The sequence below is a fragment of the Mycteria americana genome, chromosome 6 (assembly GCF_035582795.1).
Source record: "Mycteria americana isolate JAX WOST 10 ecotype Jacksonville Zoo and Gardens chromosome 6, USCA_MyAme_1.0, whole genome shotgun sequence".
Taxonomy (NCBI): Eukaryota; Metazoa; Chordata; class Aves; order Ciconiiformes; family Ciconiidae; genus Mycteria; species Mycteria americana.
This window is the reverse complement of record NC_134370.1, coordinates 37,236,038-37,256,717: the sequence shown is the minus strand read 5'-3', so window position 1 is coordinate 37,256,717 and position 20,680 is coordinate 37,236,038. Positions and strand designations below refer to the sequence as shown.

At 38.9% G+C, this 20,680-nt stretch overlaps 1 protein-coding gene across 2 annotated transcripts; it reads left to right on the top strand.

Moving 5' to 3' along the window:
- Positions 1-110: 110 nt before the first annotated feature.
- Positions 111-14,555, top strand: DNAJC12 (DnaJ heat shock protein family (Hsp40) member C12). Of its 2 annotated transcripts, none has more exons than XM_075505311.1 (5): positions 111-4,835; positions 7,922-8,000; positions 10,502-10,641; positions 11,995-12,097; positions 13,420-14,555. In XM_075505311.1, the coding sequence occupies exons 1-5, from the start codon at positions 4,758-4,760 to the stop codon at positions 13,512-13,514; spliced, it is 495 nt and encodes a 164-aa protein (XP_075361426.1). In that variant the 5' UTR covers positions 111-4,757; the 3' UTR covers positions 13,515-14,555. The 2 variants fall into 2 exon arrangements, with proteins under 2 accessions (XP_075361426.1, XP_075361425.1); XM_075505310.1 differs by having other exon boundaries at positions 11,896-12,097.
- Positions 14,556-20,680: the final 6,125 nt, after the last annotated feature.

The following is a 20,680-nucleotide window of genomic DNA, read 5'->3' as shown; positions in this document are numbered from 1 at the left end:
GGGCGCTTTTCCCCTCTCCCGCCCCCCCTCCCTCTACGCGCACGCCCCTCGCGCCATGGCAGTTTCTCGTCACGTGGTCCGCGCGTCCCTGCGCGAGCCTCGCTCAGGAGGGGGCAGGGCCGCCGCTGAGGGGAGCGTTCTCGCCCGGCCCGGGCCCGGCTAGCCCAGCGCGCCGCCGCGGCCTTTGCCTCGTTGCGGTGTGTTGTTCACAGAAGGGGCGGTTGCCGCCTGCCGCGGAGGGGTGGCCGCCCACGGCGGGAAGGGGGAACCCCGTCCCTATGGAGCTTGTCCGTCCGTTCATCCCCCCCCGCCCTCTGGGCTCACCTCGCAGCGCGCTCCTCCGCTAGGACGCTCCTGGCAAATGGCGGCTCCGGCGGTCTCGGTATTCCTCTCGTCACAAGCCCTTTGAGAAGCTCTTGGGCCTCTCCGCAATGGTGTTCAGAATATCAGATAGAGAATGCATCTTCCTGAGGAGCAAACGGTGCTTCCTGGCACAGGCTTCACGTTGCAAATGCACTTTGTTGGGCTGCCACGTAGCTGTGCAGCACCCGGCGAGGTGAAACCCGCCAGGGAAAGCTCGTACGAGTCTCCCTGTGAGCTCGTTTGCCAGTCAGGTAGCGTTACCGAGGGGTTCGTAGGAGCTCTTCGTTTTCTGTAAACACAGAACAGAGCTGAGGGTAAGAAGAGAAATATTTACAGGGTTACAGCTTTTGCCGGGGATGTTGGCCTGCCTCCTGACTGCCTGGGAAAGGTTTTGCACCTGCAGGTTGAGCTTTTGGTAGGGATGCTTAAATGTATTACCATGGTACTTGAACTCCTGAACTACAGGAAGATTTTGGGGGCGGGGGGGTTCAGCACCCATCTGAACAACAGCTGTTTTAAGAATGGAGCCTGTGTAGCGTACGAGAGACCTGATGGTAAATTGCAAGAGTTAGGATTTGCTGTAATGACATTCACAAATTCATTCTTTTTTACATCAGCATTCCCTGGTGGGATGTGCACAGCTAGTAGCTGTAGTGACCTGTGGTTTTCCAACGATCTCTTATGTAAATTGTAGAGACAATCCTTAGTGGCTGACCTCGATGCTGAGTTGTGGACCATCACTCTGTAGTAAATATAGAGGTACCACGCATGGGCTTTCTTAAAAGTAGTGTCTCTTTCTACCTGGAAGTCTTGTCTGGATAGAACTCGGCCACTTTCCCGAGACTTCTGCCGACATAGAATTTTGGTCTAAACTTTGTGGATATAAATTTAAATATTGTTTTGTTTAATGTTACTGCTTAACATCACAAACTATTTGCAGAATAGTTGTAGTGACTTTAACACAACTGAATCCCTCAGTTTAGTGGCAAGACCAAGATTAGACAGGTAGAATTTCTCCCTTGCAGGCCTTGATAACAACAGCTTTTAAAAAACTTTGGGTTAAAATTGTTGATAGGTGGATTTTGGCTTCAAAAGGGATTATTTTGTAGATAACTGACTTTATAGGTGGTATATGTATTTGGGGGGGGGGGGAATTTTTTTTTCTGGTTCTTTCAGGTATTAACAACCCCAAAAAAGATGTACACACCATTTCTCACACTACCTGTTTCTCAAAAACAAGCCACAAGGTAACCAGATGTGAATCAGAACATTTTTATTATTCTGTGCAAATTTGTATGCAAGCATTCTTTTTCCTTATTGAAGCTGAGGCAAGATTCAGATTTCTTAAAAAGCACGTTCAAGATGCTTTTGTCAGCATATAAAGGAGAGGTGTGACTTTAATATTGTTGTTTTGGTACTTATTTATGTGAAGACTGCATTCTAAGGAAGAAAATGTGTATGTTATATAGGTGTATGAGCTAAAGCTTTCTGTGAAGGTATTGGTGAGGAAATGATTCAAGGATCCTAAAGCTGACTCTAATATTGCAAGCATTTATACATGTTAATGATGATGTTGCAGTAGTTACCCCTAAATCAGGAAGTCAGTTTGGTAGTGCTCAGGTCCTCTTCTATTTCTGCAACTCTGAGTATGTGTGGGGAAAAGGATGGAGCATGAAACACAAAACTCATTTGAGTTATGTTGTGCCTTGAGCTTCTTGAAAATGTGTACTCTGCCCTCAGGAAGCAAAACAACTGAAGTCAGTTGAGAAGAATTGGTACTGGAAGATTTGATGTATTTTATGGGAATAAATTCAAACAGAGATTTCCAGATCTTGGTGTTTTATTGAAAGGGCCATTTATGACTTTTACAAGTTGAAGGTAAACCTCCTGTTACACTGAACCAGAATTTAGTTTCACTCGTGGCTCTAAACAGGCAAAATTGTTGATAATGCGCTAGGAATAAATAGAAATGTTTTGTTCGTGATTGAGTAGAGAGAACAAATAAAGATTTCCTCACTTTCAGTTCTGTTTGTACGTTCTGAGCAGCATTAACCAAAACGTGTGTAGACACATAAGTTGTGCCATCTCCTGCGCTGTGATTCTCTTTCAAATAAAGTTTATGTCTGGAAGGCAACCTTTATATTTTTTTTTCCTGTGTATTATGTACGGGTTCTCTTGCTCTCGTTTTTTGGTGATGCTTTGCTCTGAATTGTCCCACTGAAGTTAGTAGGAGCAGTAAAAGACTGAGTTATTATTCAGGATCAGGATTTTGTGTTCTCCACACGCAAACCTTCAGACTGTGCTGTGGGACCCTTTCTGCCCCAAGCACTGGAAATCTTGAGGGGGGCACAAGTATGGTCGCTGCTGCAGTTTGCATCAAAGTCCTTGTTTATTTGGTCTGAACAGATGAGTATAGATGGGAACAAGGCTTCAGCGAGCAAATTCCCTGTGAACAAGCAGCTTGCAAGTCTCAGGGTTTTGTCATCTGAATCCAGCTCTTGGACCTGTAGTTCACCTTGCAGCACAGAAATAGCTACTGAAAGCTGGAGGGGAAAAGGGTTAAAAAGCCTTCCCTTTCACCTTACGCAAATATGCAAGAAATACTTGGACAAGAACGGTATGTCAGGAGTGCTGTTGGGAAAAGGGACAGCTGTTTGTTTTTTATCCTCCCCCAAAGTACAATCTATTTAAATATTTACATGATCTCTTTCTAAAAGGCTTTCTTTCCTATGCTTTTCTGGTTTATTATTAAGTTATGAATGGGGGAGAGGGACAGATTTGTAATTGCTAATTCTTCCACTTTGTTGAAAAAGTGGATCTATTGTTTTATTTACTCAGAGAAATATGGTAGCAGTGTTTTCTAACAGATTTAAACGGTTTCACTGAGGCTTGTGCTTTGCTGTTTAATATTATTGCTTCTTCTTTTCATGTCATTTATATATTTTATTATCTTAATAGGCTATCTGAACATACAGTAAAAATAGGAAGTTTCAGACAATACAACCTTGAAGAGAAAGCAGTGGAAGACTAATATTATATGTAGATAATTTCAGAAGATTAATAATATAGATAATAAAATAAAGCACTTGTAAATGCAGGAATTATGTATTCAGTATTTTAGAAACAGTTCTGAATGGTCACTAGGTCCTTCATTGATGAACACACACCTGTTCCCGCCTTGGTCACTCTGTGTATCTGTTCTGCGTAGACTCTCCTACTAGGTCACTGCATCTAGAATTGTATAACTATTCAAGGCATCTATTTGTAAGTGTTAGTTTAAAGAATCAGAAATATTTAATGACATGAAACCTCTTGGATTACAAAGCTCTTGCAGGGATGGGAAATGTGAAAATAGAGTTCCTTATGCTCCAGAGGAAAGACTTCAGCAAGTGGTTAGTATTACACCTAGGAAATAATCTTTTTAAATCAATAGATCATAGGAGACACTACAGTTAAACATGTCTGTAGTCTTTGTTGGACTGAGGCCTCGATCATTAACCACAGTTCAAAATTGAAGATATTTCACTTCAATGTAAAATGAGTTTTACAAGGAATGTGTTTTGCACACAATACAAACCTTCAAGACACAATTTGAAAGTAATTTAGCATGAGAAAGAGTCTCTATTTAATTTGATAGTAGGCAGTAAGTATTTCATATTGCCCTTTCATAGTCTTAATTTTGTCAGACTGCAACTGATGTACAAGAGCTTTTTGTTTTTGAAGAGTAGTATGTACGTACCCTAGGTAGCCTTCAAAGAGTAAAGATTCACTCTTTTCTGTTGAAGTGACTGACGGAACTCTGAGAGGCTTTGGCAAGGTCAGTACTTCATTGTCAAAAGTTTGCAGCCCTGTAATCGTTATTTTGGAAGTAATCCTTACTCTTTTCTATAATTACGCATATCCCCTTGTCAAACACTGTGGCAAAAGTTGCAAAGAAAAATTAAGCAGAAAACATATTGTAGTATATGTAGGCTCAGGTGCAGGAAAGCCTTTAAGTATGTGCCTGATTTTAAGTGGCTATACATGTGATGGCGTGACCTAAATCTCAAATACAGCTAGATTTTAGTTAGTATCCAGAACTCTTTTCAGTCTGGAGGAGACCCACAGTTTAATGCCAAAGTGACTTTGGCAACTACAAATCCCAGGGAGCATTGCCATTAGCAGGTTTGTGCAACCGGATTGGCATCCTGCAGGGACCAATGGCAGGCAGAGAATTCAAGAAAATTCATGTGTGTCAGCTGCCAGTATGAAAAAGCACTGGAGAGAGCTGTCGACCTGAGTGGAAATTGCCTCTTTCCCTGGGCTACTTTTAAACCCTTGTGCGAGCTTTGTATTGATAGTATATTTTACACCCCTTGTGCCTCGGCTTGAAAAAGCCCGCTGGACTAGTCCAGATGGATGCAATTCTGAACTGCAGACCGGATGACTTGGAAGATTACTACAACTTGCTAGGATGCGACGAACTATCTACGGTAAGAGCCTTCCCCACCTCCCCTCCAGGTTAATCACATTTTGAATGTGCTTGTCTATCTACAGGGGGGGGTTGAAGTTGTTTATCTCTACAGGCAGGACTATTTGAAATGCATTGTGAACCTTCTTTCTTGCCACTTTTATCTTTTAGTACCTCCCTTCGTAAAGCTCAATTTTTTGCTCTGTATGCTGATGTTAAGATCCTAGAATAAGGCTTATATTAAAAGTGTCTTATAGAACAGGATTGTATTACAGATATAGCTGAAATAATGGTTTATTCATTAGTTTAGTTCAACATGTGATATGGTTATGAATCATGAGCCAACTGCATAAATTTGACAACATCCAAATAATATTTTGGAATATATTTTCGGTTTTCAAAGAAGAAAAAAGCTCTATATGCAACTAATACAATGAATGTTCATAGCTGTAGGTCACTGATAATCCTATTGAGATTCTCAGGTTTTATACTTTTTTTGGGGAATTTTTAAAAAACTATTCATTGGTTGGGAGGAAAAACAAAAATAACATGTCTTTTCATTCATCATATTAATGATTTTTAAATGCTAATTTTAATTACATTCAAATACTAGTTTTACTTATTGGTTTTGGTAGCAGATAAATACTTTATAATGAGATCTAGCTAAGCAATTGTTGAACTATTTGTAGGTAAAACAAGTGTTCTTCTTCCTAAAGGTGTCCATATAACATTTTTTGGATATTCTGAGTTAGTGGTATGCTAATATTTTTAAATCTAGTTGTTATATTAACTGAAATTGTGTTTCGATTTTGGAAAAGGAGTTTTGATGACTCTGCTGTAATGAAGGATGTATTCAGTGTGGATAAAAGCTATATTTTGCTTAGTAAATTTAATCAGATGCTCTCATCTGTCCTAGTGGTCAAACGCTGGAAAAATACCTCTGTCTTTTCTGTCACTGAAAGCATACTAGTAAGCATCTTCGGTCTGTTACAGAAGGCAATTTAAAGCTTTTCCTGAGATAACTCCTAAAAAGTCATCCCAGCAGAGGGCGGTGTTAAAGTTTCTATGTAGCCTTGTTTCGCATATGCTATTTCTCATTTTCTGCCTCATACTAATTCCTTAAGGGCTTAGCAATTAATGAATAGTTCAAGTACATATGATAATAATTTTTCAAATTGCTTAAAAAGGAAATGAAAAAGATGGCATAAATGCTAGTGGGTCCTGAAGAATAATCTGTCAAGTATTATTCGTTGAGAGAAGCGTCAGATATTACTAGATTATTTTTGACATGGGAGTAGGCACTGAGATCACAAGTTGACTGAGTACCATGATTGCCTTCCCTCAGGGTGGTGCACACTACTTCTAGTGTTTAACAGAAATTTGAAGCATTACAGGTGTTTTGCAATGACATTACTTCGTATGTGTCAGGTATTCGTAGTAGCACAGGCTGCTTTAGGCATATACAGCACATTCCCAGCTGCAGTACTTTCATCTAAGCTGCTGAATATTCTGGTGTTGGTCTGACCTGGTTAAATTTAAGCACAAATAGTCTCAATTTCTACAGATTTTGCCTGTATTCAAGTAAACACCCATGTTCATTCTTGGCTTCTTGTAGAATTGAACTCGTGGACACCTAGTTCATCTTCAGACTTGAGAGGAAGAGGGGAGATTTAGTCTACATCCTTCCTCCAAGAACAGTGTTATTCATATGTAGTGGGTATTGGATACCTTTTGTGGTAAAACATCTCACTGAATATTTTATATAAATTTCATATATTTTGTATAAACTTCCTATAAACTTTTCTTTCTACCGATTTTTTTAAACTGAAGACTTCCATGCTACCCCTCTGCTACTGTATATCTTTTAATTTTAAAGTTCCCCTTTATATAACTTTTAGAGGTGGTAGCTAGCTATATAGTAACCGGTTTCAACAAGTTCTCTGTACAATGTGTATATTTCTAAGTGTCTGTCTGACTGGAAATATACCACCTTATATCTGTTCCTCTGGAAGAAGTTACTGAGAAGAGTGAAAAGTGTAGAATTCTTAAAATACCACTGTAGACCACATTTTTCCCAGCATATGACAACAAAATTTGGCCAGGTAGTTGAGTGAACTGTAATTTGATTCTAAAGAAAAATGTTATGAGCCTTAATTTTGAAATAAATAATTTAAATTGTATATGGATATCAGGGTTTGAAGGATGAAGAATTTATATAAACAGCCTTTCTAGCATGGGAAAGAATAGAAGCTAATTAATATCTTAGGGCAAATTGTTGTGAAAACTTAAGCTGTACTGGAATGATATAAAGAAGTTTTGGATTATAAGAGCAAGATACTTTGAAAAATGTGAAAATTTGAAAATCTAAGCTGATGCCCACTCCAGTGGTTTCCTGTATTTTGTTGACTGTTAATATGTCTTTGTTTTTCCAGTGGTTGTAGTACTTTATGGTACTATAAACTGTGTGGGAACTTGTAATTAACTAATAAACTAATACATGCCAATTTTCTAATATTGATTATAAATCTATTCTATTCCAAGCCAACCTTTTTGCACAGAAAATTAACTTGATAGGAATGTGAACTGCTAGTTATCTAGCTTTGGGGTACCCAAGGGAAAAGTCATGTGGTACTGGCTAAATTTCCTATGAAGAGGATATGGAGAAAGCCACCCAATCCCACAAATTGATCTTCAGCAATACAGAAGGTCTTTGCTTCCTGCACTGAGACTTAGTTAAAAGTTAGAGTTGCTTAAACAAAGTGAAGAGCAACTGAAGTGATGCATTTTGCCTACATGGTCAAATGTGAGGAAAGAGTTTCACACACATGATCTTTACACATTTTTCTTAAAGCCAACTTGCCATAATGGATGACCGAGCTTCACAATAACAAGAATAAGGATGAGTGCATGGAAAATGAAATTAAATAAGCAGTGTTACTGACAGATGGTGGTTGTTACCTGTTTTGCTTGTACTAAAGCTTGTAAAAATGAATAGGAAAAAATCTTTCACCATTCTTCGTTGTTCCTCCCAACCCCTTTCAAAAAGCAAATTTGAAAATATTTTCTGTATGTATGTATTTACTCACTTTGTCTTGACATTCTGTTTAGGTTGAACAAATTCTTGCAGAATTTAAGATTAAAGCCCTTGAATGTCATCCTGACAAACATCCTGGAAACCCCAAAGCAGGTATGTATTCTTCCCTGTACAAAAACAATCTATTTTTTCTTATATTTATATAACTAAGATGTTAAATTCAGCCTTAAAACTTTATTTAATATTCTTTCCTCCCCATGTATTTTAATTGTCATATGTATTGAGCATATTGTCTTTAAATAGCAAACTTTAATATTCTTTTCTAACACTTGCACACTCCTAGGTGATAGAGCAGGAAGGTACTTTCTGGATTTTTTTTTTTTCCCTAGGACTTTCAGGTTTTTTTTTCTTTCTGTGGTAGAACATCTTTTAATCCAGAAATTATTTATGGAGTCTATCCCTTTCTAGACCTATGCAGTTGGCCGCCTTCCATCTTCAGTGGCATTCAAGTGCTAAACTTGCGTCAACTAGTTAATTTGCTTCCATGAGCAAGTCAATTGGGAACACATTAGATGTACTTTAGTTTCTTTTAATGTAATTTAATGACTGGAAATAAAGAGAAGCCAGCACCACATGAGTGGTTGTCTGTTTGCAGAACAGCAGCTAGCGTTTGCATTTATGAAGGCATGCAGGTCATCATACCTGTGACGGCTAAGCAGCACCTGAGTTATTTGGAGACAATCTTACCCATTCATAACCACAAGATAGCTCTAATGAGTGCTCACCGATGTCTAAACGCCATAGCCTACCTGCTTATGCCAGTTTGACCTCATCCACACCCTCCTCTGAGATAGCAGAGCTGGGAGTATAGCAGATGTTAAATGAGACTCGCACTCCACTGCCTCAAGTAGAGCTCTCAGCAGGGCTTGGCTTTCCTCATTGATGTGCCATCCTAGCCTAGAATCAGAGTTGACAAGGGGGGGGGGGGGTGTTAAAAGGTGAAATAGGTGGGATATTTCACTTTGAGATTCCCTGACAAGGAACCCCCTGAGATTTGGTGTTTGAGAGACAATCTACCACCTATTAACAATAACCTGATCACTAATACTTAATTTATTCTAAATGATAGCACAAGTACCAATGAAACCAATGGAATCAACTTTGTCTGCAGAAAACTCTGGCTATTGCAGCAGGCAAATGAGACTATTCCAGTGCACGGTTGTGTTCTGTCTGCACCATCCCCCAGTCCCGTCCCGTGTCCCCCATCCCCAATTAACTGAAACTAAGTAACTCAAAAAGGGAGGCCAAATGTTGGAGCAGCTTTGTTTGTCAAGAAGAAATATTTTATGCTCCATTTCCTGAACATGCTGTATTTACTTTAAATACTTTTTTACAGTACTGGTGAAAGTTTGTATTTTTTTATTTCATCAGCTTAAAGCTCAATAAAGAGTAGTTAAAGTAGACCTTTTATTTGTTGAAAACTAGTAACACTAGAAAAAGAAAAGTAATAGAACTGCCCCCTCAACCTGTTGTCTGTTGTTTGATTTATAGTTACCAATTTTGATTAGAGTTTGGGCTTAGTGTATTTCAAAAGAAATCTCTGTAACTTGTAAACTGGAATAAATGAATAATAATAGATCACTGTAACATAGGTGACTCATAGATAAAATCTAAATCTTTATAACCCTTCTACAAATAGTAACATGCAGCTGCATCCTTAGTAACCATTTCATGAAAAATTATCCTGTAGGGAAAAATAAGAGCTCTCATTTATGCAGTCTGGCATTCAAGATAACATTTAAGCATATGTAGCAAACATACCTAATAAAATGCACAAACGCCCAAATGCTAGAGAGGACTGTTGTGGTTTAGCCCCAGTCGGCAATTAAGTACCACACAGCCACTTGCTCACCCTCCCCCCCCCGCCATGGGATGGGGGAGAGAATCGGAAGAGCAAAAGTAAGAAAACTCGTGGGTTGAGATAAGAACAGTTTAATAATTGGAACAAAATAATAATAATAATAATAAATTGTAATGAGAAGGAAAACAACAAGAGAGAGAGAGGACAAAAAACCCAAGGAAAAAAAAGCCAGTGATACAACCGCTCACCACCCACCGACCAACGCCCAGCCAGTCCCCGAGCAGCGACCACTTAATTTGAACTATATTTAGATTCCTCTTCTTGCTTGCAATTTTTGCTTGTCATTTTTTTTTTTCCTGTTCATGTTTTCTTGGTGTTACGCTTTGCTCTGACTTCCTTGCTGCTGTGGATGTGTGTTCCTTCTAAGCATTATTACTCTAGTTTAATTTCCCTTTTTAAGGTTGTCTACAGGGGGAGACTTGAGCCTTTTGCCTGCTGTACTCTGTAAGTTTCTCTGAACTTAAATTTAGATTTTCAAGCCGGTAGACAAATGAGCATTTTAGTTCTCATTTGAAAAGGATATCAGTGGTCCACCAAAAGTGCCATGATCCTAAAGCCAGCTAGAACTTTGCAAAGCTGTAAGCAGAACCACCACATACTTTTGTCACTCAGCTCTCCTTCTGTCTCCTCTTCTGTTTGCTCTAAGCCATTGTTGGCAGCTTCCCTTTCACATCTGAATTAATTTCTTTGAAAACAAACATTGGCTTTAGTATCTTTTTGGTTTGTGTTCTAGTGGAGAATTTCCAGAAGCTGCAGCAAGCTAAGGAGATTCTTACTAATGAAGAGAGTCGAGCGCGTTATGATTACTGGCGACGAAGCAAAATTACCATTCCGTTCCAGCAGTGGGAGGCCCTGAGCAATTCTGTGAAAACGGTTGGTGTTGTCTAAGTTTAGGCCTTCAGGAGGAGAGGGAGGTAGGGCTGGTCCAGAGAAAATGTTGCAGTGAGCGAGGAGTAAGTTACAACAGTTCTGCCGCAGTGGTGGGTTTTGGGGATGGAAATACTGCAGAGTGATTCCTGCACTAAGGAAGTTAAGGAAATTCAGGAAAAATTGGAAGGCTATAGAAGCCCATTCACAGAAGGGTTTTAAGCTAGTAGTTTTAGAGCGAATTTATCAAGTTGCTGCTTTTATGTGTGTTATATGAAGTTTAAGTAACTTAAGGGCTGTTTTCAAATGCGTCAGCACACTTTGCTTTTGTAGTAACCTTTTATTTATTTTCAAAGCTAGGACCTTTGTATAATCTATTCTCCTTTTGGTATATTGCTTATCAGATAGGTTTTCATGCTATCTGCTTAAATAAAGACCTGATTGAAAAATCTAGAAGGTAGGTTCCTTGGAACCGTGGGCTTCACACAGGTCTTTTGGAGGGGCCCTGCTAGGCTAGTGGGGTGATTTGTGACAGAAACTGAGATGTTCTCAAGGTTGTTTTCCCTCCTAATTTTGCTAGTGAGATAATTTGGTAGTGTGTTCCTAGTAGATCCTAATTCCATAATGTTTGACCTTCCCCCCCCCCCCCCCCCCCCCCCGCCTTATTAGGGTGAATGATAAGTCTACATGGTCAGATTTTAAGGCAGGTGAATAAATGTTTCCCTTGCCAATTCTGCCTGCCTCAATTCTGCTTATGAGAGAAGTTTGAGAGCCTCTTCAACTAGAGCATTATGCCTGAGCTTAAATGTTTGCTGGAAGTATCCCATCAGGCTTAGTTCAGTTCCAAACAGAAGTCATTCCACAGACTTTAATAGCAAAGCTTTCCAAATTGCCTTGTTTTCAAAGGGCACCTTGAAGCCAAAGACAGCTTTGAAAATGGACATTTTCTAAGTCACTCAAGCCCTCTTAAAAAAGTGTCAGAAGTCATGACAGAAGAAACTGGACAAAAGACCCTTAGAATTATTTGATGCATTTGTACATTTTGTTCTTTATCCCCACCTGACATAACCTATCCTCTCAAATGCTATTTGCAATATGTAACCATGCTTTCCCCTATCCTATTGACCTGCAAGCTTCTCTCTTATATGTGCTTTATTTAACCATTTATTACAACAACATAAGAAAGAAAAGAGAAGTTCATTAAAAATCTTTTAAGGCATAGGAATTAGTTCTTTATTTGTTATTTTTGCGTTTCTTTAGTCAATGCACTGGGCTGTCCAAAGTAAGAAGGACCAAATGCTGGAAGCTCCTGACTTGAATAATAGCAACAACATAACTAATGAGATTTGGACCCAACAGACTGAAAGCAATGAAGACGGATTGTCAGATGGGAACAGGGAGCAAGAAGATGTTGCAATTCCTGATGTGAAACCACAGTCTTCAAAGAATCCAGACTCTCCAAGTAAGTGAAACCAGCAGTTACAGAAAATTGCAGTATCCAGGGATTGGCCTGAAACAGAGGCTTTTAGTAATGAGAAATTCTTCTCCAGAATAATATGTTTAACTGGTAGCTTTTTTTAATGTGGTTTTGGGTTGGGCTTTTGTTTTGGGTTTTATGTTGTTTATTATTTATTTAACTTCGAAGCTTTCAGAGCTTTCTTCCTCCCTACCCCATGTTTGCTTGCTTGTTTGCTAGTAAAACCAAAAACAGGAGAAGAAGAAAAAAAAATTCTCAAACCAAAATGGAAAGTTCAGTTCTGCTGCTATATCAAAATAAATTTTAAAAAGGCAATTATTTTCAGTGGGTTTTTTTTTAAATAACTTTTAAAATGTTAAATGAAACATTTAGGTATTATATTTTTTTTTTCTTTATCCAGCCTTCAGTACTTATGCACAGTTTGCACCTGATGAGTTAATGAGGACTAAAAATTGAGCCTTGAAGGCTGCTTTTGTATTTGAACAGGTTTTTTAAAAAATAGTGCACGCACCAGAATAAATGTGTATTTCAAAAGCTGTCATCTGGCCAGTTAGTATTTCCTGTCTGTTGTTTAGGTTAGTACGCCTGAATCAAAGTTTACTTACCACAACAGCCACCCTCTGTTCTGCTTGATCCTTCAGGAGTTTCATAATCTTAGGCTTATGTTTTCAGAGAACTATTGTTAAAGTCCTGTCATTTCTTCCCAGCTTGATTAAACAGGAAATATAGTTGAACTTTGAGGGTAGAAAAACCTCATTTAATCCCAAACATTTGTGGCATGCTGAAAATAGATAAGAAAATTCTACAAACCAATGTATGTGAGGCATAACTAAAAATTTTATATTTAAAAATTATGTTCTATAAAATTCTGCTCTATAAAATTATACTATTGGCTATTTTTGGTAATTAAATCATTACTATATCCTTTGTAAAACAGTAAAATTTCACAGTAAAGAAAACATCATCTTGTTCCTTGTAATCATAGAATCATAGAATGGTCTGGGTTGGAAGGGACCTTTAAAGGTCACCTAGCCCAGCCTTCTGCAATGAGCAGGGACATCTTCAACTAGATCAGGTTGCTCAGAGCCCCATCCAGCCTGATCTTGAATGTTTACAGGAATGGGGCACCTACCACCTCTCTGGGCAACCTGCTCCAGTGTTTCACTACCCTCATCGTAAAAAATTTCACTAGAAGTGACCAATTTTTTTACTTACTTGATAATCTTCCCCCAAAAAAGTATTATTTCAGACAACTTAGTTTTATACATGTTTACAATAATTTACTTGCCTTTCTCTTTTTTTCTCAGGATTTTCAGAGGCAAATTACTGGCACTTGCGTTTCCGCTGGTCAGGGGATGCTCCATCAGAGCTTCTGAGGAAATTCAGAAACTATGAGATCTAAAATGCAAAATACGCAAGAGTGTGAGATCATCTGTTCAACAATTCAGTATTTTTTTTGTCAGCAGTTATAAGTTATTTGTATTTTGTATTCATTCATTGTGATGTGAACGTTGTTTGAATAAATGTCTTAATACTGATTTGTTAACACATATGCTACAAGCATTACGATGGAGGTCTTATTAAAGAAAAAGCAAACTTTAATAAGCAAAGCCCTTTTCAGTATTAACAAAGTGATTTAGTGAAGTTATCTAACATGTTATGTTGTTTCTTGTATTCTTAAATATTGTGTAGTGAATAATATTTTTCTCAATACTGTGATGTTATGAAGAATGTACTCTCGGTAGAACCAAAAGTCCATGTTAGACTCCAGCATATCATCCTATTCAGTGGTGATCTTCCAAAAGCTATATGCCAGTGAACTTTAAACAAAACTGTGCTTTTTTCTAAACTATGTATTCTGGTTCACTTCTCCATTGCATTTACTTACTGTAGTGATTTATAATGCACGCATGCACAATACTATTACAAACTTGTTGGAGAATTGTGATCTTATGATATCGAGGATAAGAAGAAGGTTCTTATTTCAAAGAAGGTCACTGTGATAGATCAAGCAGTCTTAAAAATTGCTTGCTTTCTATCTTAACAAGTACACTTTTTGCACCAGCTATTTATTTTGGAAGGCAGTTCCAGAACTTCACTTCTCCAGTTAGCAACTTTCTTAAAATTTATTGGTGGACAACTGATACCCTTTGTATGTGTGCCAGCATTGTCTTATGGCTTAATAGTAATTTCCCTCCCTGTTCTGGCCTGGTAGATGGGATCTTATCAAGGTTTTGTATGGTGAGGAATGAAGAATCAGGCCAGTCAGCATTAATGTGTACAAAATCTCGCATGAAACATTTTTGGTATTTTGGGCAACTTTTCAAATTCTACACTGTGTTTATTTTGTATTTGCTTTCTTCTTTGTAAACCTGGCTAATATGTCAAGTATTGACATTGTGTTTTTGTGCAAGTAATTCTGTCAGCAACAAATAAAACTGCATGCATACAGAAAGGGTTTGTTTTTTGTTTTTAATTGAAATCCTCTACCCACCACAGAGATCCCTTTTGAATTTCTTGTTATTTGTCCCCTCAGAGGGTAAAAGCTTAATGGAGTCCAGTTATGAATCTTGGGCATCTCCATGGAAAGTCTAATCTGAAAACTACAGTCTTCTCCCAACATGGAAACAATATTACAATGTCTGTCTCTCCCCGGAGTGACATGTTTGGCTCTACTGTGCAGGGGTATGATGTGCTGACTAACCTACTGTGCTTCTCCTGTTTGGTGTCCATTTGCTATAAATTGTAACACAAGTGCCTGCCAATGGAACCCTGATAAGATGTGTATCTTATTAACCTCATTAGTGTATTTATTCTGGTGCCAGTTTTCTTTACAGGGGCTGATACCAGTGTTAATGCTGGTTGTGTGTGTGCAGTTTATAAAAGCTCAAAGTACCGGTGTTCTGCTGATACAGCTACATTGATCCTAGATTTGATGGCATCAGTAACAATAGCTATTTTTACAGCACATCATCCTACTTATCCAAAATATTATTTTATTCTACATGCTTTTCCCTTGCATATTTTGCAGCTGAAAACATTATAGAGATGAGATTAATAATTCTCTGTAATATCTACTAAATGTAATTACAAATATCCTTCTAGTGCTTATACTGCTTTCTTTTATATAAAGGTATTTGCTCAAGAAAGACTTGCAATCCATTTTGTAAGGAAGGACTGTAAGGAATGTCAAACAGTAATAACAGAAGAAACTCTAGTTCATGAGAAGGATACAAAGTAATAGGGTACAATTTTTCTCTCTTTAACAAAAAGATGGAAATGCAACTAGCTGGAGTACTTTGAATCAGATGGCAGCTCAGATTCTCCTCTCCCCGTTTCACTTGGTCATAAAGGTAAAAGGCGGTAGTTGGATGGATGATTTAGTACCTAATGAGATGGTTTCCCTTGAGAAGTGAGTATACAATAGACCTTTGAACAGCAAACTCATTTTTCATGTCATCAAAACTGATGTCATTATTAGCCAATTATTACAGAGTTTGTTTTGCCAAAGCACTTTTAGATATTTGTTCTGGATGAATAATTGCAGATAGTTGGAAGACTCTTGTCTTCCAAATGTCAATACATGTCACAACAACAAATGTCCCACATGACGTTACCCACAATAATGTGGTGCCTTGGCCTCTGCACTGGTAAGCACATAACATACTTAATATGCTTAAATATTAATTGGAGCAGGGGTTGTAAGGTGGATCTTTCAAGCTCTGCAAAGATGTGATTAAGAGGCAATAGTGTCAAGTATACATGGTTTTTCATGAGAATTTAACTTTCTTTGCAAAGTGGAAACAGCTGCAAAAGGACAGTTGTGGGGGCGGGGAACAACAGCGACAAACCCAGATACTATATATTAGACTTAGGGTCTATGAATCTCAAGTTGGGGGAGAGGGCAGCTACGTGCAAGAGATGGTAAGGTCCCATTTTCTTCTTTAGCACTTCCTGTGAGTTTTTTAAGTAGGTAACAAAGGGTCCTGAACCTTCTGAGTAACTGAGGCGTCTGACTCAGTGCGTGCTTCCACTACACAGTGATTGAGCAATACCGTGCTTGAGCGCTTTGTTAGCTATAGCTCTAAATAACTTAGCTTGGTATGAAAATAAACAGACCTGTGAAGTGAGCCTAGATCCTCTGGAGCGTAGTCAAAACTCTTGATTAAACTTGGCCATTCCTGGACTTGTGAGGTGAGGGCTGATGAGATTTCAGCTGGAAGTTATGAGATAGCAGATGAGGGTGCAGGTGGATCATGATGATAATAAAATACAGAGAATAGGGCATGTTGTTTAATATTGTGTTTCTAGGTCTCTGAAACTGTAGCAATCAGTTTTGTAATATCAGAAATTAAGCAACTGTTTAGCCAGCTGTTTACAATGAAACTGAACAGCTCTGGGGGGTTCTTGAATTATATAAAATTAATATGTCTTTAATTACTGCTGTCATGCCTGTTCTTGTGCAAACGCTGAATATGTAAGATTGAGAATGTTCTAGCTCTTCACAAACTTTTTGTTTTGCCAGTATTTGCCAAGTTGTTTTGCCAACATTTCCCAAGTGGCGATGTAAGAGTTAAAGTTTAGATGATAAATACAGATAGTACCTGACTTAAAATCTCAGGCTGAGTAATGCTGAATGATAGGTAAGGTCATTTCCTGAATGCTTGTTTTCCTCTTTGAATGAGAGAGGGGGAAAAAAAAAGGCAGTTTATATGTTCTATAATAGAAGCAAGTATCCTGATGATTAAAACAGATACTGGGTAGCTTTAATTTCCTGAGCATGAACATTGCTATCTTACACTTTCATATCCTGAAATGAGCAACAGGACTGCTGGGAAGGTAAGCAGTGAAGCTGTTGTAAAGTTGATGAAATTACACAGCAGAAGATAAAGCAACTCAGTAAGCCGTCAGCCTCTGTCACTGTCAGATGGGGTGATATTTATCACTTAGTTTATGCTGGGTATTTTTATTGCAGGCCAGTGTACATGCTCATCCTGCTGTTATAAGAATTGCCAAGCCCCGCCCCCCCCGATGGTAGGTGCTGTGTATGTTTGTTCTTTCACCTTCACTATATTAGTCTCTTTTCCCTCCCATGTTAATGAAGATGAAACTCTTCATGTGCTCTGTTTGCTCCAGCTTTGAAAGGCTTGTGTCTGAGTCATTACAGTGGTGCACAACATAGACTGGGAACTTTTACACATTTTAGGTATCTGATGGATATCAAAACCTGCCACAGGTGATGGATGCTGCAGAAAATGAATTTTCTTTCCTCTCTATTCCATCTTCCCAGTGGTTTGCTCTTGCTCCCTTCTTCTGGTGGGGCAGTAACGGATAGGGGTTGCTTCTAGAAAATTAAATTTGCTGCCAATGTTCGGAAGGTTTCCAGTCTTGATGTGCGACGTGGTTCTCAGTGCTTTGGACAAAATGATGTGCTTGCTGCTTTGTCAAAAGTGCTTCTCCGAAAATATCAAAGGACTTGGCACGAAAGGCAGACAGCTTTTTTAAGGAGATGCAGTTTGACTCTCAGGTATCAATCCTTACAGAAACTACATTTACTTTGTCAGGATTGTCAGAGCTAGTCCTTTACTAGCAGCTAATTTCCATGGAGCCCCCAAATTTATGCTGGGTAGAGGACTGTCAGCTTCTCCTCTTTTTCATAAAAAACTTTGTGTGAATGATATGGATGGGAAGAGAGGGAGGGGCAGGAGAATGAGCAGAAAGGTCCAGAGGAGTAAGAGACTGTTCCAGCTGGTTGGGCCTGGGTGCCTTTGGTGCTTTCTGCTACTTGTGGTCCTCACTTTCAAAGGATCTGAGTCTTTCCCAGGATTCCCATGTCCATCCTTGGCCTGCCCCTGCCAAAGGTCTAGACTGCTTGCTTCAGTGTGGATAGCTGATGATACAAAAGAGCCTGGACATCTTAAGCATCTCTTCGCTTAGCTGGCTGGAAGCACCTTGATCCCTGAAGGTACTGCGCAGTGGGCCTGAGCCAGGTTTGGGGAGGAAAATTGCACCAAGTGGCAGAGATATGGAGCAGTACCATGTTGAGCCCATATGTACCTTTTGGGGTCTGGACTCCAGCACCAGATTCATTACTGCCTTGCTCTTTCTCACTCTTAATGCTGAGGTTTAAAAAGGGAAGCAGATCAGAACAGTAGCAGTTTAACTCTTTGCTACAAAATGGAGATGAAAAGTGATAGGAGTCAAGAGGAGAGCACTGAACCCAGAACACTAGTGCTGCTGATGTGTATATAGCTTTAGTAGGCTGTTTGGCAGTCCTTACTTACTTTCTTCTGTAATTACAAAAAAATAACTGCAATTAAAACCATATGATTCTTCCCCTTTAGTGCCCTGATGGGAATATTTTCATAAATTTTGCTGAAGGGTGAGGGTGGGAAATAACTTGGGTGTTTGCTGCTGCGCTTTTATTTTTCAACTGCAAATTTTAGGGAAAATCAGTTTCAAGGAGAAAAGGTTCACCGAATGCAAATACTTCCTTAGAGAGAGGAGATTTTTTGTTGCTTTTCTGACAGACTGGCCTCTTATTTTTCAATATAAAATTTAAAATAACAATGTTCTTCAGTGTCAATCATTTGACATTTCCATCCCCAGCAAGGTCCCAGTGAAAAGGACATCTTGAAGTTGCAAACTTCCTAATAAATATTTATTGGGTTGGTGCTTTGTCTTCAGATCTATTAAAGCAATGAAACATGTATTTTGGAAATAAGACACTTAAAAGTGGTCAGTAAAAAAACTGGCAACTTCTTCAGTGATGCAGTGGAAAAGAAAGACTTAGTGCAAAGCTTACCCACTGTGTTTAGTATTTTGACTCTTTTAATACTGTCTTGTTATTAATTTGGAATGCTACCCAAAACTGCATTACACAAAATAGAATTTTTCTCAGCTGTTCCAGATTACAGGGTGGGTGGGATCTTCAAGTTATAAAAGAACAAAAAGGAGTTTAAATTCCTGACTGATTAAACAAAATCAACCCTTATATGTGGAAAATAAGTTATATTTTTTTAATTTATCTGAAATGTGCACACTCACTAAAAATTTTGATATTTTGCAGAGTGACTAACATGTTGTACTGCTCTCGGCACACAATTTTAAGCTGCTGTTAGAATACAAATATGCTAAGGTGAAAGTAGCACATGTATTGCACCTTAGCAAAGGATGCTTAAGCCGGTACTCTTGAATTTAAAATCTGTCTCTTCTGCAACGTCTGAGATAAGATGTCTGATTCCAGTATCCCTTGGCATGTACTTTCACATGTGAGAACTTAAGGGAAATGCCTAATGTTATTATGGTCACATATTACACAGTACCATTGTCAGTTATTTACCAGTTTAAGATTCCCTCTAGAGTGTAACCTCTAACACTTGCATGTGTCCTAACAGAAACAAACACCCAAATCTGAAATCCCTGGAAGCCTTGTTAGGGAGCACTTTGAAATCTTCATTTTGCTGCCAGCTTAAACAATTGTTTGTTTGTCCCCTCTTTCTTTTATTTTGTTCTGAGCAGGGATATTTCAATGTTTCCTTGTCTTCCCCTGCCTCCATTTTCTGATTAAATTAAGTTGCACTAACAAAACATGATATTAGAAAGAATAGGTTTGCATGTGTATTTGTGTTGGGTTTTTGTCTTGTCTTTAAGACAGATAGGAGTGAAAAGTGGTTGTTCCTACTCTAGCCTATTTTGGCCTCTGTGGAAATGGCCTTTTTCTTATTTCCAGCCTTCTATTACCTGACTTTGCAAACTTTTCGGCTCTTCACTAATGCTGGGGTCACACATAGGAGGAGAATGACACATTGGAGTGGTGAAAGGTCAGTTTAAGCCAGTCAGAACAAGCGGGTATGTGTGTATGTAGGGGAAATGCCTTGTTCTTATGTTTTTCTTGGTTATTAGTTGCATAATAACTTCTGTGGTTTTTTTTCCCCTCATTGCCAGATTGTGTGTGTGCACTTCATGCTTGTGCAGAAGGCCATAAAGGACAGGAAAAGATGAGCTAGGACTCCCTCACTGGAGGTCTAGGAGTAATCAGAGCAGCTTCCTTCATGAAAGGGAAGGTTTGACAGAGCAAATGCATTCAGTATAGAGTGGCCTGCTGCTGACAAGATTTTATTTCTTTTGTATCAGCTGTAGGACATGGGGGCAGGACATTAGCCCTTAGGGCAAATCAGGACACTGTGTGTAATGCATTGGATTAATCCTGAGCTTTGCACTTGGACAGTGCCTGTCCTGCCTACAACGGACCTAGAAGGTGAGCTGTGGAACAAATACTGATACCCTTCTCCCACCTCCACCAAGTGCTGTTTTATCACATGCATTTTAGATGCAATGCTGGAAACTTGCTCTGTGATTTATTGCTGCTTTGGTACTACTTTGACTTATTGACAGACGCAGGAGACGAGTGTGTGGGCATGGCCTAACGAGTTGCAATAGGATAAATACTAGAAATCCCTCTTGTTGCTGCAGAGGCACGCTTCACAGGGAGAGAGGACACACGCCGTAAACCCTGCAGGTTACGAACAATAGAAGAACACAAGAAAACAGAAACCCCCACCGGGC

What these genes read in the sequence shown, in the direction of transcription:
- DNAJC12 (XM_075505310.1), top strand. Translation starts at nt 4,758, where the DNA reads ATGGATGCAATTCTGAACTGCAGACCGGATGACTTGGAAGATTACTAC. An exon ending in TCCTGGAAACCCCAAAGCAG is followed by an intron (nt 8,001 to 10,501) that starts GTATGTATTCTT and finishes TTTGTGTTCTAG; the next exon opens with TGGAGAATTTCCAGAAGCTG. An exon ending in TGAGCAATTCTGTGAAAACG is followed by an intron (nt 10,642 to 11,895) that starts GTTGGTGTTGTC and finishes GCGTTTCTTTAG; the next exon opens with TCAATGCACTGGGCTGTCCA.